General features: G+C 49.0%; 1 protein-coding gene across 1 annotated transcript; it reads right to left on the reverse strand.

The window, feature by feature from the left end:
• Positions 1–71: 71 nt before the first annotated feature.
• Positions 72–13171, reverse strand: UNC119B (unc-119 lipid binding chaperone B). Its single transcript, XM_032168509.2, has 5 exons — positions 12891–13171; positions 10223–10336; positions 6887–6998; positions 6583–6755; positions 72–3799 (listed from the first exon to the last, which is right to left on the reverse strand). Exons 1-5 carry the CDS (start codon positions 13132–13134, stop codon positions 3687–3689), a joined length of 756 nt encoding a protein of 251 aa, XP_032024400.1. The 5' UTR covers positions 13135–13171; the 3' UTR covers positions 72–3686.
• Positions 13172–14774: the final 1603 nt, after the last annotated feature.

Raw genomic sequence — 14774 nt, forward strand, 5'->3', positions numbered from 1 at the left:
GCCCCCATCTGCCCCTGCTCCCCTCAGCAACACAAGCGGCCCAACAATTAGGAGACAGGATGAGGAAGACGTACTGTGAAAATCTTTCTTTTATTACTGTCTCTTGTGGCAAAATAACATTTTATACAAATAAGTCACCTAGTTTACTTTGGACACAAAGACAATAAAAACTGGAATGTGATTTTGGGGGAAGCGGGAAGGAAGTGGAAGGACAGATCAGGTCATTGATGTTTCTTATATTCTGTAAAAAATACATTTACAGGAAAAAAAATAGACTTTCACAACTTCAATGACTTTACACGGTCCTTTGTAAAACAAGGGGTAAATCCACCTCCACCAAATCCTTTTTGAGGCTGAGATGTTCTGTGACATGGAATGTGAGTAACACAATGGTTCAACGATTAGGCTCCTACACCAGGTACAGCAGCACCTTATGCCACAGGAATCCTCGTGCACTGGGGTGAGGAGTCAGTCCTGTGAATTTCAGGACACACTGTCCTCATCCCCAGACCTCACTGACATCATAATGACACTGGCCATCAGAAGAAAGTGACTTTACAGAGGGGAAAAGAGTATCCTGGAATCGTACCGGTGGGGCAGGACACACTAAGGCAGGACTCACCCAGTTTGTACATTAGACACAGCCTATTAAATCCATTCCAGAAATGAGTTCCACTTCAACTGAAAAAATAAACTGAAGATTGCCCAATCACTGCCCTTTCACAAATTTCCAGTTTATGGTCAGCCCCAAATCACATTCTTCCACCCTATGTACTGGAAATCAAATGGCCCAAAGACTGCGGTGTCTTCAGGAAGTACATCCTTGAAAAATGTTTTCTCTGCAAAACAGTATTGAGCTAATACATAAGGAGATATAGCCTACTTTAGCCCAAAACTTCTTTCACTTGTTATGTCCTTTTACCTTTTAAAACATAGAACGAAATAAACTCAGATCTTCTTTGGAGAAGCTAGAAGGGCATTTTGGCCCAAAGGCTGTACAGGAAAAGAGAGGCTGTCTCTAGGAGACTGCAAGGCAAAGGAACAGAAGCAGCAGGGGCAGGCCCTCTGGCACCAGGTGGGCCTGCTACTCTGATGAATTGTGCTCCCAGCTCTTGACAAAGGGCAGGGTCCCCTATGCAGGTAGTTTTTTTGCCCCCTTCCATTGTATCACCCATGAGATAACTGCTATCAACAGTTCAGATTCCTTAATAACATGGCAGCCTGACTGGTTCTGTTACTTTCAGAGAAAGTATGCCTTGCAATTCTCTCCCCAACTCAGGTACAAAGGCTTGAATTTCAAACTCATACTGGTTTACACCCCAGAGTGGAATGCTTCTCAAGATTTCCTGAGCAGCTAGACACAGGAATCCAGAGCCCCAGATACAGAACACAAGACTTTCAGAAACAGCAAAGCCTGTCCTGCTGGGCATAGACCAAGCACTGTCCGCAAATGGTCTCCAGTGAGACTAAGGCAAGCTAACAAGGAAGAGGATACAGCACAACTCAAGCCAGATTGCCCACCTCCTCCTTCCTCCACGTCCTCTTTCTAGCAAAAGCGAACACGGCAGATAAGTGATAGCTCACTAGTGTAGTGGATACAGTCTGCCCAGGGGCATGTTTCCAAGACACACTCTACTGAGCACAGCTCTGGGCAGCTCCAGAACCACATCCCAGATAATATTCAAGTATCAAATAGAAACTGTCCCACCTGGGCCTCTGTCAAAGAGAGAAGGGATTGTTGTTAAGCTTGACAGGAACATGCAAATCCCATTTGAGGAGCCACATGAGAAACAGAAGGTGAGGAGACAGTGCTAACAGTGCTGGCATCTTTCTGCCAATGAGGAGGTGGGAACAATGGCAATGCAGCTTTCCCCAGGAACATAAAGGACAGAGCCACACGTAAGGCACCTGGATTTACAGTGGACGCCAGTTCTGAGAGTGGCCGGTCTGGTGATAAGGAACCCACTCCACAGGAGGCATGGTCTCTCCCCTCTCTCGGGGCCGAATCCAAGGCCAGCACACAGGGGTAAGCTAGGACCTTCTCAGTCAGAAAGCTGCCAGCATGTGGCACTGCCAAGACTCTGGCCTGGTACAAAGCACTGGGCCAAGGTTCGGGGCCACTCGCCCTAGAGCCCACACAGGGAGCAGTACCAGTGGTGGATGCACAGGAACTTCAGTGGCCACAATGTCTCTTCTGTCCCTGGCCCCCATACGGCCTTTCTCCCAAGCACTTCGGGACACCCTCCTGTCAGCTACCGTGACACCTCACAGTCACTTACCAGATACCTGGGCCTTTCCTAGTGACATCCTTCTACTGATGCTAACTGGACCCTGGCCACATCAATCATCTCATCAGAGGGTTTGTGGAGTCTGTCCACTAATTGTCTGAGGACAAAAGCAGCCCACAGACGTGCAGGTGAACTTTTTTGAGAACACATCACTCTGACAGGCCACATCAGCCTATTTTGCCCTTTCTGAACACCTAAAACAATTCTAACTAGCAGTCTGAAGGATCAGACTGCATTACTTAACTCTGATCCACCAGGATAGTTCCAGAAACTACTTCAGTAGAAAGGTAGATAGGAAAACCCTCCTAAACAAGAAACGTACAAAGAGCTTCCGAGGCAAATCCCCATCAAAAGCCGATCCTCCGGGCTGTGCAGTGCAGAGAAAAGTCAAATCTCTCCTTTAGAAAGCTGCTGCTGATTCGTAAGCACATCCTCCCAACATAAGCCAGATTAGCCCCAGGAAGCTGATTAATACTATCAGAAGTCTAACCACATATCACATACGCTGGGAACACCACTGTCATTTTATAAAACCTCCCCTAATGAAGTCTGGAAATAAAAAAACAAAATATGAGACCTGCTCTGGCCTCAAGAGATACTACTGTTCCATGAGCAGAGCTGACTCGTTCTATTTCATGAGACTCAGAAGGGAGGAGCCAGGAGATGCGAAGCAAGCTTGTCTGTCCTCCAAAATGAGAACAGAAGGCACTGCCAGGCTGAAACCTTGGTCTATTCCCAGGAGGGATGGCTGAGACCCTGGAAGTCAGACGCAGCAGCAGCCTCTCCACAAGGCAGACCCTTCAGCTTGGCAGCATCACTCATTCCTTGGTACCTCCACTCTTGGCATCTCCCTCCCTCCCCACCCTTTCAAGTTTCTTCCAGTTGGTTTAAGACTTCACACAGACCGAGGGCAGACTGCGCTGATGGCAATGCCGGAGGTGAGAGGAGGAGCTACCGGAAGAGGCCTACCTTTCAGCTTCCCACAGTACCCAGGAACCTTAAGAGCTGCTGACCTGCTGGTGGGCCTGGCCAGAGCCTTCTCACCGGGCACAGCTATGCCTGGAGAGACAAAGGCTCATCAAGACAACCAACAGGCAGCCAGAACTACAGGAAAATAAACTTTTTTATCTGGATTCCAGGAGCCTTATCCTAACCTTTTACTTTACTATAGTACCTCTGCAACCTAAGGAGCAGGAAAAAAAGGGAAGAAAAAATACTGGGGAAGAAAACACAGCACTGCTTGGCAGCTCCTTTGGCGCGCAGGAAACTGCCACCCCAGCCTTGGCTTCCTGGGGCCAGGTTCCAGATGTGTGTTGACAAACTGCAGATTCAGTCGCCTCCATGTGCTAGGATGTTGTGGCCGCAGCAAAGCACCTCCCCTATCTACTCCTGCAGCACTTACTGGCCTCCATTATAGGCATAATCAGCCTTGTTGTGCATTATCAGCTTGTTGTCAACAAAGTAGAAGCTGTCAGAGCGGGTCTCATAAGGATTTTCAATCATCAGACGAACTGCAAGTCAAGCAAAGGGGGAAAAAAAGCAAAGAATTATGTTTGAGTCTGCCCCACAGGGTAGATGCGAGAAAACTTTGCATCCCCTCCAAAATAAGCCAGCGCTTCAGAGTATACTCTGCCAGAATAACGATGAGGTCAGAACAGAGGGAGGCAGCCCTTGACAGCTGGGGAGACCACAGAGGCCCCCCAACTGAACATGATCTCCATTTCAACATAAGGTTGCAATCAACTCTCCACTATGGCCTCCTCAGTCATCTCCAGCCTGGATTCTTCAACCAAGATACCAGGGAAATGTGCTCACCCTCTTCCCAACATGGACCCCACCAACCTATTTGCTCTCAGCTGACCAAAGCCAGCCCTGGCCTCTGGTCACTGGCCCACCTCTAGACATTCCAGTCCAAATTCAGAAATCTGAGCCTCACTGTGCCCACCTCCACACACACCCCTGACAACCCAAGGAATCCTAGATGGGAATGAGTGCAAGGAACACAGGGCAGAGAGCCTTCTCCGGAGACCTTTTGGGTATTAACTCACAAATGATTCAGCAATAGGTCTGCTTGTCTTGGGATCTAAAGTCTTGTTTGCTCAGGCAATTGCCCAGACCTCTTTAACCATAGTGGAGAGTAAAGATAATTAACAGTCACTACCTCTGATCAGTTTTGAGTTAATGATTACATGCCATTTGGAGTCTCCTGGAGGAAATGCTGTTGCTCACCACAGTTCTCAAAAAGTGAAACTGATTTTTTAAAGTTCTTTGAACCCACCAATGCCAAAACTACTTGGTTTATATGCATAATATTGCCCTCCAGGCTGATTTGGCTTCATGGGTAAAACTTGTAACACTATACATCATCTTTTCTTGCAAGTATCTACATATTCTAGCCAGCTTGGGAAGAGGGGTTCAAGTCAGAACCGGATGCTGTCATCAACACCCTGCCCCACATCTCAGCAATCCTCATTTTACCTGGGAACTGTACTGCCACACGATTAAAGGTTATCTGGTTTTCAGAATATGACAATTCTTAAGGACCTGGGATTCTGAGAGGACCAATCAGTGATGCCAACAAGGCAACTAAAGGCATCACTAGTCACAGGATTCCATTCACACCCTCATAAATGCCTTGAATTTTCCCTAACTATTCACAAAGGATGCAAACCTGAGGTGGCTAGGCCAAAGTTGCAGAAACTGACAAGGCCTGTTCTTTCTCTCTCTTTTGGTCCCCACCTTCCCTTGCCGAGGCTACATGGCAGCAGCCTTGTCCCTCTGGTGCCCTCCCCAGGTCTAGGCCACTCTTCCTCAAACAGTATTTCCACCTTCTCACTCCTGCCCCAAAATCTACAACAGCCCCATTCCTTCCTGCTGGATCTATCTCACCACTTTATCCAATCAACTCTCTATCCTGCAGGGAATGGAAAAGAAGTCCTCTGGCCTTGATTCTATTTAGCCTGCAGTTTCACATCTAGCTCTGTTTAAGAAAAAAGTGAAGGGCCAATAACTAAAACACAATGGAAAACCATGACTAACAGTGCACAGGAGAGGTGCTTTATCTGATCAGAGTCCCAGGGATGGTCACAGGCCTCCTTTCATCTCCCTTAGGCACTGTCTTCCCACAGAAGGCATCTAAAAGGATGACCTGTATTATTAAAACCTTCAGGCTGGCCGGGCGCAGTGGCTCAAGCCTGTAATTCCAGCACTTTAGGAGGCCAAGGCAGGCGGATCACAGGGTCAGGAGATCGGGACTATCCTGGCTAACATGGTGAAACCCCGTCTCTACTAAAAATACAAAAAATTAGCTGGGCATGGTGGTGGGCACCTGTAGTCCCAGCTACTCAGGAGGCTGAGGCAGGAGAATGGCGTGAACCCAGGAGGCAGAGCTTGCAGTGAGCCGAGATTGCGCCACCGCACTCCAGCCTGGGTGACAAGATCAAGACTCCGTCTCAAAAAGAAAAAAAAAAAAAAAACCTTCAGGCCGAGTACAGTGGCTCACGCCTGTAATCTCAGCACTTTGGGAGGCTGAGGCAGGTGGATCACAGGGTCAGGAGTTTGAGACAAGCCTGACCAACATGGTGAAACCCTGTCTCTACAAAAAATACAAAAAATTAGCCGGGTATGGTGGCAGTCACCTGTAATCCCAGCTACTCGAGAGGCTGAGGCAGGAGAATCACTTGAACCCAGGGGGCAGACGATGCAGTGAGCCAAGATTGTGCCACTGCACCCCAGCCTGGGCAACAGGGCAAGACTCTGTCTCAAAAAAAAAAAAAGGGCCGGGGGCAGTGGCTCACACCTGTAATCCCAGCATTTTAGGAGGCCAAGGAGGGTGAATCATGAGGTCAAGTGTTCAAGACCAGCCTGGCCAACATGGTGAAACCCCGTCTCTACTGAAAATACAAAAACTAGCCAGGCGTGGTGTAATCTCAGCTACTCAGGAGGCTGAGGCAGGAGAATCGCTTGAACCTGGGAGGCGGAGGTTACAGTGAGCTGAGATCACGCCACTGCACTCCAGCCTGGGCAACAGACAGAGCAAGACTCTGTCTCACGGGAAAAAAAACAAAAACAAAAACAAAAACAAACCCTTCGTTGCTCCCATATGGGCCGAGTCAGAGTTTAGAACAGGAGCCAGGAGCAATAGGAAATGAGAAGCCTGAGGTCAAATGACTAGATACGCATCATGTCAGAACTGCCATGAGACAAAGCCAGGGTGCTGGACCAGATGGGTTTCAAGGTTTGTTCCTTGTAGCCCTCAGAATCTAGAGTGCTGTAAGAGTCAGGGGATACATACTGACATCCTCCGAAAGCTGGGGAAACTCATAGATATGTTCACAAGTGTTCCTACTGCTGGGGATGCAGAAGCCAAAATCAAAGTCAAAGTTTTTCAGCAAGTGTTCCCGGAAATAGTGCCGTTCGATCATCCGGAAGTTTGACACAGGTTTGTCTCCCACTGTGAACTCCACCCTGGAAAATAAATCTCTGTAAGCCCGACTTTGCCTCCTCCCTCCTCTAAAGCCAACCCAAAACCCAACTGAAAACACTCTTCTCTGTGAAAAAAACAGAATGTTCTCCCCTCAGGTAGTAATGGTACTCACGTAGCCCCGACTGTCCGGAGGCGGAGAAATGCCGGTGTGAACTGATAGCGGACAAAACGTCCTGCGCTGATGTCCACGTCTCCACCTCCCTCCTCCTCATCCTCCTCCTGGTCTGAAAGAGCACACAGAATCCTCAGTGCACCATCTCGACATTCTCAATCCAAGAGTTCTATCACCAGTCCCAACAGCACAATGGCAACCAATCTCAGTAATCACACCAACAAGAAGAATGGCCAGTGTTTACTGCGCACTTGCTATATGGCAGGACACTTGCCATAGGCCAGACTCCTCACAACAACCCTTCGAGGTGCTACTGTCTCTATTTTACAGATCAGGAAGCTCAAGTTCAGAGAAGTCAGGTAACATGTCCAAAGTCCCTCAAACAGTAAGAGCGGGGAACAGGGATTTGAATCCAGGTCCATCTGACTCAAGGCCTATTCTTCAACACTAAGCTATTAGCCTTTTTTAATAGTTTGAGAGCTTATGCCATATCCTAAGGGTGAAGCCTGAAACATAAGCTGGGAACCGGGCCCCTGACATGGTCTATACTATACAGACTAGGTCTGCAGTTAACCAAGTTGAAGCGCTAGCACCAACCTAAAAGAGTGAGACTACAAAAGTTGACACTTATCAGAAAGTTATTTCAATGAATATAAAAATTTCTGACAGGCTGCAAAGATAAACCACTAAAAATACTTTTGTTATTTAAATAGAAGACATTGACCTACAGCCTTGGGATACTATAGTTCCTTGACTGATGCCTACTTCTAGGCCATACCAGGCCTAACCCTTTGACCACCTGGGAAAGGGTGAAGCAGATGTGGTGGCCTCTACAAGGTTAATGCCGGTCTCCAGTCTAGTCCATTCCTGAACCCAGGAGATGAAAGATTTGTAAAATGAATCAGAGGGCTGGGCGCGGTGGCTCACGCCTGTAATCCCAGCACTTTTGGAGGCCGAGGCGGGTGGATCCCCTGAGGTCAGGAGTTCGAGACCAGCCTGACCAACATGGAGAAACCCTGTCTCTACTAAAAATACAAAATTAGCCAGGCATGGTGGCGCATGCCTGTAATCCCAGCTACTCGGAAGGCTGAGGCAGGAGAATTGCTTGAACCCGGGAGGCGGAGGTTGCAGTGAGCTGAGATTGCGCCACTGCACTCCAGCCTGGGCAACAAGAGTGAAACTCTGTCTCAAAAAAAAAAAAAAAAAAGAATCAGAGAACAAGCATTCTAATGTGAATAGGAGTTAGTACCCTCCAGTGTCCAGTGAGGATATTTTCTCCAGGTCTAAGCCGTACATGGGTACAACATAAGAGAAGACTTTGTCAGCATCAAACATCTCTGCTTTTGACAAGCCCAAGAGCGACTGGGCAACCAGGCTGAGTAGGGGTTCACCCCCAGAGACTCTCAAACCCTGGCTCCAACAATGTGACTCAGAGAGAGTTAGGCAAATCTTGGGGATTCAAATTCATCAGAACAAGTGCTGCAGAAAGGTACTGATTCAGTGTGAGGATACTCTATTGTTTATATTTATTGATTTATTCTGAGATAGGGTCTCACTCTGTCACCTTCGCTGGAGTGCAACGCAGTGATCACGGCTCACTGCAGCCTTGATCTCCCAGGCTCAAGCCATCCTTCCACCTCGGCCTCCTGAGTAGCTGGGACCACAGGCATGTGCCACCACGCCTGGCTAATTTTTTTGTATTTTTTGTACAGATGGGGTTTCGCCATGTTGCCCAGGCTGGTCTCAAACTCCTGGGGCTCAAGTGATCTGCCTGCCTCAGCCTCCCAAAGTGCTGGAATTACAGGTACCGCACCCAGCCTCAATGTGGGGAATATTACAAGTGAATCAAGATCCTTAAATGTAAAAACTAGAGAGACTGAAAACCAAGATACTTTACAGTATCTTCAGCTGATCTTCTTGAAACAGTTCTATCTTATACTGAAATGACAACTCTGAGTCTAACCCAAATCCACATACCTGTAGTAGGCCTGGAGTCCTTGCAATGTCCCAGGTACTGTGATATGTGACTTAGGGATGAGAACACCACAGACCCAGGAAGCTAGCTGGTCTTGATCTGACCATCCCAATAAAAAACTACCCATGAGCAACCAGGTGCGGTGGCTCGCGCCTGTAATCCCAACACTTTGGGAGACCAAGGCAGGCGAATCAAAGGTCAGGGGTCTGACACCAGCCCGACCAACATGGTGAAATCCCGTCTCTATTAAAAATACAAAAATTAGCTAGGCATGGTGGCGGGCACCTGTAATCTCAGCTACTTGGGAGGCTGAGGCAGGAGAAGCTCTTAAACCCAGGAGGCAGAGGTTGCAGTGAGCCGAGATTGTGCCACTGCACTCCAGCCTGGGTGACAGTCGAGCAAGACTGTGTCTCAAAACAAACAACACACAAAAAAAACCCCACAAAACAACAACAAAACTATGCATGAACTTGAGCCTTTAGGTGCCTTGGTCAGTATTAGATTATGATAGCATAAATACCACCAGGTAGGGGTGAAATCGGGGCCTTATCAAATTTGCAGGCTCTAAGTAGCATATCAGATAAGAAACACTGCAAAGTAAGTTTACAAACCACATTGATACTATGGGTATCTGTGCCAGTGTTCTAACAAATGACTAACTCCAGGGGGCGCTAAACCTCCAGTAAGGTGCTCCAAAGGCTTCTGTGGTCTGATCACCCTGGCACTTTATCACAAGCACAGGAAGCGGCTATCGGAGGCTAATTTAAGGAACCCCAAGTAGTTGAGTTCCTGGGTCTGTTCCTCCAGAAAATGGTTGAGATTAAAATCCAAACCAGGTCTGGGAAATCCAAGGCAATATGTAAAGGAGAGCGAGAAGATGGCTCAAACTGCCTCATGTCTGGACTAGGATCCTCCCTATCACCCTCCAAGAGGGCTCCAGGCTCAGGTGAGTTTTCCTCATTATAGTTTAATTTCAAGGATTCCTTTCCCAACTGGAGGCAACATGGTAAGATGAACCAGCACAGGGCCTTAGGAAAGGGCCGCCTGGGAATTCTAGGCCTCAGATCCTTCGCTGTAAAACGGAGATAACAGTAATTCCTCAAAGAGGTGTGAGGATTACATACACTGATGTGCACAAAGACGTGGAACACAGTGACCAGCACAGAATAGATATCCAACAAACATCAGCCTCTGAACGCAGCTTCAAAACACCACGCCTGGCAGGCCAGGCCATGGGAAGAGGTCACAGAAGTAGGACACACTGGAGTCCAAGAAACAGGATGCAGTGGCACACAAAGATTTGAGTTTCAAAGACCTTTAGCTCAAAACTGTCTAGTGGTCACTACAACGTAGAGGCCTACCTGAAACGCAAGGTTTGGCAATCTCAAAAAGTACTGTCCCTGTCTCCAAATCTCGAATTTTGAAGCGGGTGAAATCAATACTGTAGATGTTGTCTTCGGGTTTACATAAATAATCTGAAAACAAGAGAGAAACCAACACTGTTAGATAACCTCCAAAACTACCATTTATTTAATTCTCAAGTTTTGAAGCAAACTCAGATTTTTTCTTACACAATACATTTAAAATACTCCCAAAAACTTTCTCATGTGTTATCACCAGCAGAAGCTGTACGGACAGAATTAGGGGATCCAACAAAGAAAAAAAAGAACAAGGACTTGCTTTGGACGAAAAATTGCAAAAGTTTTAGAAACTACGATAGAAAAGGTGGATTTCTTTGGAAACACCTAAAAATCTTTCATTATCTATCAAGTTGGATATCAGAACAGGGAGAACTTTTTATAGAATTCCAATCTAAGAAATTTAAACTGACTTAGCAGATAATACAGTGCTAGTTTGCCAACGCTAGTTTGCCAACTGTCAGTGTAAGAAAGCCGAGATCAGCAAACTTTTCTGTAAAGAGCCAGATTCTAAATAATTTAGGCTTTGCCGCCACATGGTCTCTGTCACAACTACTCAACTCTATCATTGTAGACACAAAAGCATCCACAGACAATACGCAAATGAATGAATGTGGCTATATTCCAGTAAAACTGTATTTATGGACACTGACATATGAATTTTACATAACCACGTGTCTCAAGATTTTAAAGTTTTTTTCAACCATTTAAAAATGTACAAACCTAATCTTTGTGGGCTACACAAAATCATACAGTAGACAATATATAGCATACATATCCAGGCAAGAAGATAAATCTGCCGGTGAAGGCATTAGGCCCAAGTGACTAGAACGTGAGCAGCAAATTCAAATAATTCTAATCACAGCAAATTTCACTGATTTCTTTCTAGGATGATTCCGGATAGCACCTTCTCCACAGCTCATTTTGATACTTTATCTTTTATTGCCTGAGTTAGTTGTTTTCGTGTTTTACAAGTTGTCTCTTTAGTAAGATGGCAAACTTGACAACTACTGATTATTCTGTAACTGCTAAAAAGGCTAACATTGGCTTTGGACTCTTAGAGGGTACTCAAATAATCTGCTGGATAGAATGAACAAGACGTTAAGAAGAGTAACAAAGAGGTTGCCAGACTCTCTCTAAGAAGTTGCAGAGGTGGGTTTGGACAATGAGCAACAATCCCAAGCCCCCAGTTAAGATCTGAGTGCTCACTGAGAATCCTGCTTAGTGCCAGGCACAGAATACCCTAACTCACTTGGATGGCAGGAGAGGGTATGAGGTTACCAAGACCAGGTGCTGGGCCATCTGTGTACTTTCAGAGCCCCAAATGAAAACTGGTTCAGTAGAAAAGAAGCTTTTTCACACTGTTTCAATAAAACTAGCAAGAATGTCTAAAGATACGCTCAGGCCTGCTAAGGACAGTCCCAACCCAAACAGTGTTGGGAAACGGGGGCATCCAAATATCTAGAATCAAATTAAAACTCTTAGGAAATGGGAATTCCCTTTCGCACAGGGTGGACCAAGGCCTACTCCCCCCAAACTTCCATCCCCAAATTACTAGAGCTGCCATCGGCAACCTGAGGTGCACCTGAACAGCCCTGGGCTGCCTGCTATAGCAGCTCAGCAGACACCATGGCAGCCTTCGATCCATCCAGGGAATGCTGCTGCTGCCACAGGGTTAGGAGACTGCAGGCCAGGAGTGATGGGCAGGCCAAGATAGGCCTAACTAGGTGAGTGCACACTTCTGCAGGGAAAACAGCAGCAAGAGAAAAGACGTCAAGTCAGGGACTGGCTTGGCAGAGAACAGAAAAAGGGAGATCACCCAGGGCAGGGACTGGGCAACATTTTTCTTCTCACCCATCCTCCTATCAACGAAAAAGTTTAGGATGGTTGCCTTTTGTGCAGGAAACGCATTTCTGAAACCCTGAAATCATTCTTCATTCACGAGAATGTCAAAAGCAGGATTCACATGTCGGAGTTTGTACACAAACTGAAACTTTATTTCTGTTTTAATGTGGCACAGTTTTAAATGAGCAGGAAACGCCACGGCTATGTGTTTTGAGAAAGAACCCACCTGCACACTAAGGTGCAACGCTCCCGACCCAAAGAGGAGGGAGGCCGGGCAGGCTGCAATGGGGGAGGGCTGCAGTGGGGCCGGGGCGGAGGAAGCAGGTAAGGCTTCTGGTCTGCCAGAGGGCTAGGGGGGCATGGCTGAGCGGGAACTTCACTGACGGCCGGGGGTTCCAGGCTGAGGGTCCAGGGGCCCATTTATTAGGGGACCTCGGCCCCTGGCCGGCTCAGGAGGATCCAGTTCAGCTGAACGGGGCCCTCTACCCAAACAGGTCCAGCAGAGCTGGGGAGCCGAGCGGCCGAAGGGCATCCTAGCGTGGCCGGACTCACAGGAATGAGGTACAGCCCAGGAGAGTCCTTCCCCACCAGAGCTACGTGAGCGTGGCGGGGGCAGAGCCCGGCCGGCGGGGCAGCGGGAAGCGCGGCCTGGCCGGCCGAGGGGGTCTGGGGGGGACCCCCGCGCTGGTCAAGTGGCCGGGTCCGCTGAAGGCTCCGGGAGCCGGGGCACGGCGCGAGGGGAGGGCGCGGCCCGCGCGGCACTCACTCTCAGTGACCCGGCTGAGGCGCAGGACGTGCTCGGGCCGGATGGTGTCCAGCGCCAGCAGCTCCTGCTCCGTGACCGCTGCCCCGACGCCGTCGTCGGCCGCGTGGTGGGGCGCCTGCCGCCGCACCTTCAGGCGGTTCAGGACGCCGCCGCCCGCCTTCTTCTTCTCCTCCTTGCCAGCCACCAGCCCCCCGGGCCCAGCCGCCGACGCCGCGGCCGCAGCCTTCGGGTTAGACCCACTCATCGCTCCGCCGCCAAGATGGCCGCCGCCTCCACAGCGCGGTAACTATGGAGAGCGAGGGCGGGCCCGGGCGGGGAAGGGGCGGGAACCGGGGCGGGGGGGCGGGGCCCGGAGTGGGGCGGGGCCCGGAGTGGGGCGGGGCCCGGGGGCGGGGCCCGGAGTGGGGCGGGGCCCGGAGTGGGGCGGGGCCCGGAGTGGGGCGGGGCGGGAGCGGGCGCCCCGGGGGGCGGTGAAATTCCCTTTCGCACAGGGTGGACCAAGGCCCACTCTCCCCAAACTTCCATCCCCAAGTAACTAGAGCTGCCATCAGCAACCTGAGGTGCACGTGAGCAGCCCTGGGCTGACTCCTATAGCAATTCAGCGGACAACACCATGGCAGCCTTCGATCCATTCAGGGGATGCTGCTGCTGCCGCAGAGTTAGAAGACTGCAGGCCAGGAGTGATGGGCAGGCCAAGATAGGCCTAACTAGGTGACTGCACACTCCTGCGAGGCCCGGGGGGCGGTGCTGCGGCTACTGCCCCAACTTTGGTCCTGCCAGGTGGAGGGCCTAGGGGTGGCTGGAGCTTTAGCAACCCCACTCCCCATCAGGCCCCCAAGGCCATCCACGATGTTTAAATACATATCTTACGGTCAAATGAATTTACGTCATATAAACTTTCCTCCTCCTCATCCTCCTCCTGGTCTGAAAGAGCACACAATCTTCAGTGCACCATCTCGGCATTCTCAATCCAAGAGTTCTGTCACCAGTCCCAACAGCACAATTCCCAGTAATCACACCAACAAGAAGAATGGCCAGTGTTTACTTCGCACTTGCCATATGGCAGGACACTTGCTATAGGGCAGGCTCCTCACCTCACAACAACCCTGTGAGGTGTTACCGTCTCCATTTTACAGATCGGGAAGCTCAAGTTCAGAGAAGTCAGGTAACATGTCCAAAGTCCCTCAAGCAGTAAGAGAAGGGAACAGGGATTCGAGTCCAGGTCCATCTGACCCAAGGCCTGTTCTTCAACACTAAGCTATTAGTGGACATTGCATCTTGAGAAAATGTTTATTAATATATTTAGCATAGAAGGTAATTAAAGCAGTGTTTGTTTTGCAAAGGCAGTTTCAAGACAAACTTTCCAATGAGACTGCCATCCGTAAGCCCTACTGTGCCAGTCCCTGGGCTAGACATTGGGCTAGGCTACAGGAGATGTTAAGAGTGAGGACAGGGATTGGGTCTGCCTCACCCCTGAATTCCCAGCAGTTCAGCTAATGCCTGACACATGGTAGGTGCTCCGTAATGATTGAATGAGAGCCTGAACAGTATCCCACTATGGAAGAGCTCCCACTTTTGTTAGAGAAGACTGTAAAGTACACAATTCATTATGTGACCCTTCCTCTTCACAAAGCAGGTTAGTATGAACTGGAAGACAAACTAGACTCACTGACTGCACTAAGAGATGCAGCAAAGGTGCTAGAAGAACACACAGGAGTGGTTTATTCTGACCTGGCTGTAAGAGCTTGAGGGCTTGGGAAGGTTTCAGGCAATATCTGCACTGAGCTTTGGAAGTTAGCCATGACCTCACCGATTGGCCAGAAGTGGGTCAACAGGGGGATGTGGTCTACGCTCTTCCACCCTGAGGGGCTCCTTCTCTAGGGA

Source organism: Hylobates moloch, unplaced genomic scaffold (assembly GCF_009828535.3).
Source record: "Hylobates moloch isolate HMO894 unplaced genomic scaffold, HMol_V3 SCAFFOLD_12, whole genome shotgun sequence".
NCBI classification, from domain to species: Eukaryota; Metazoa; Chordata; class Mammalia; order Primates; family Hylobatidae; genus Hylobates; species Hylobates moloch.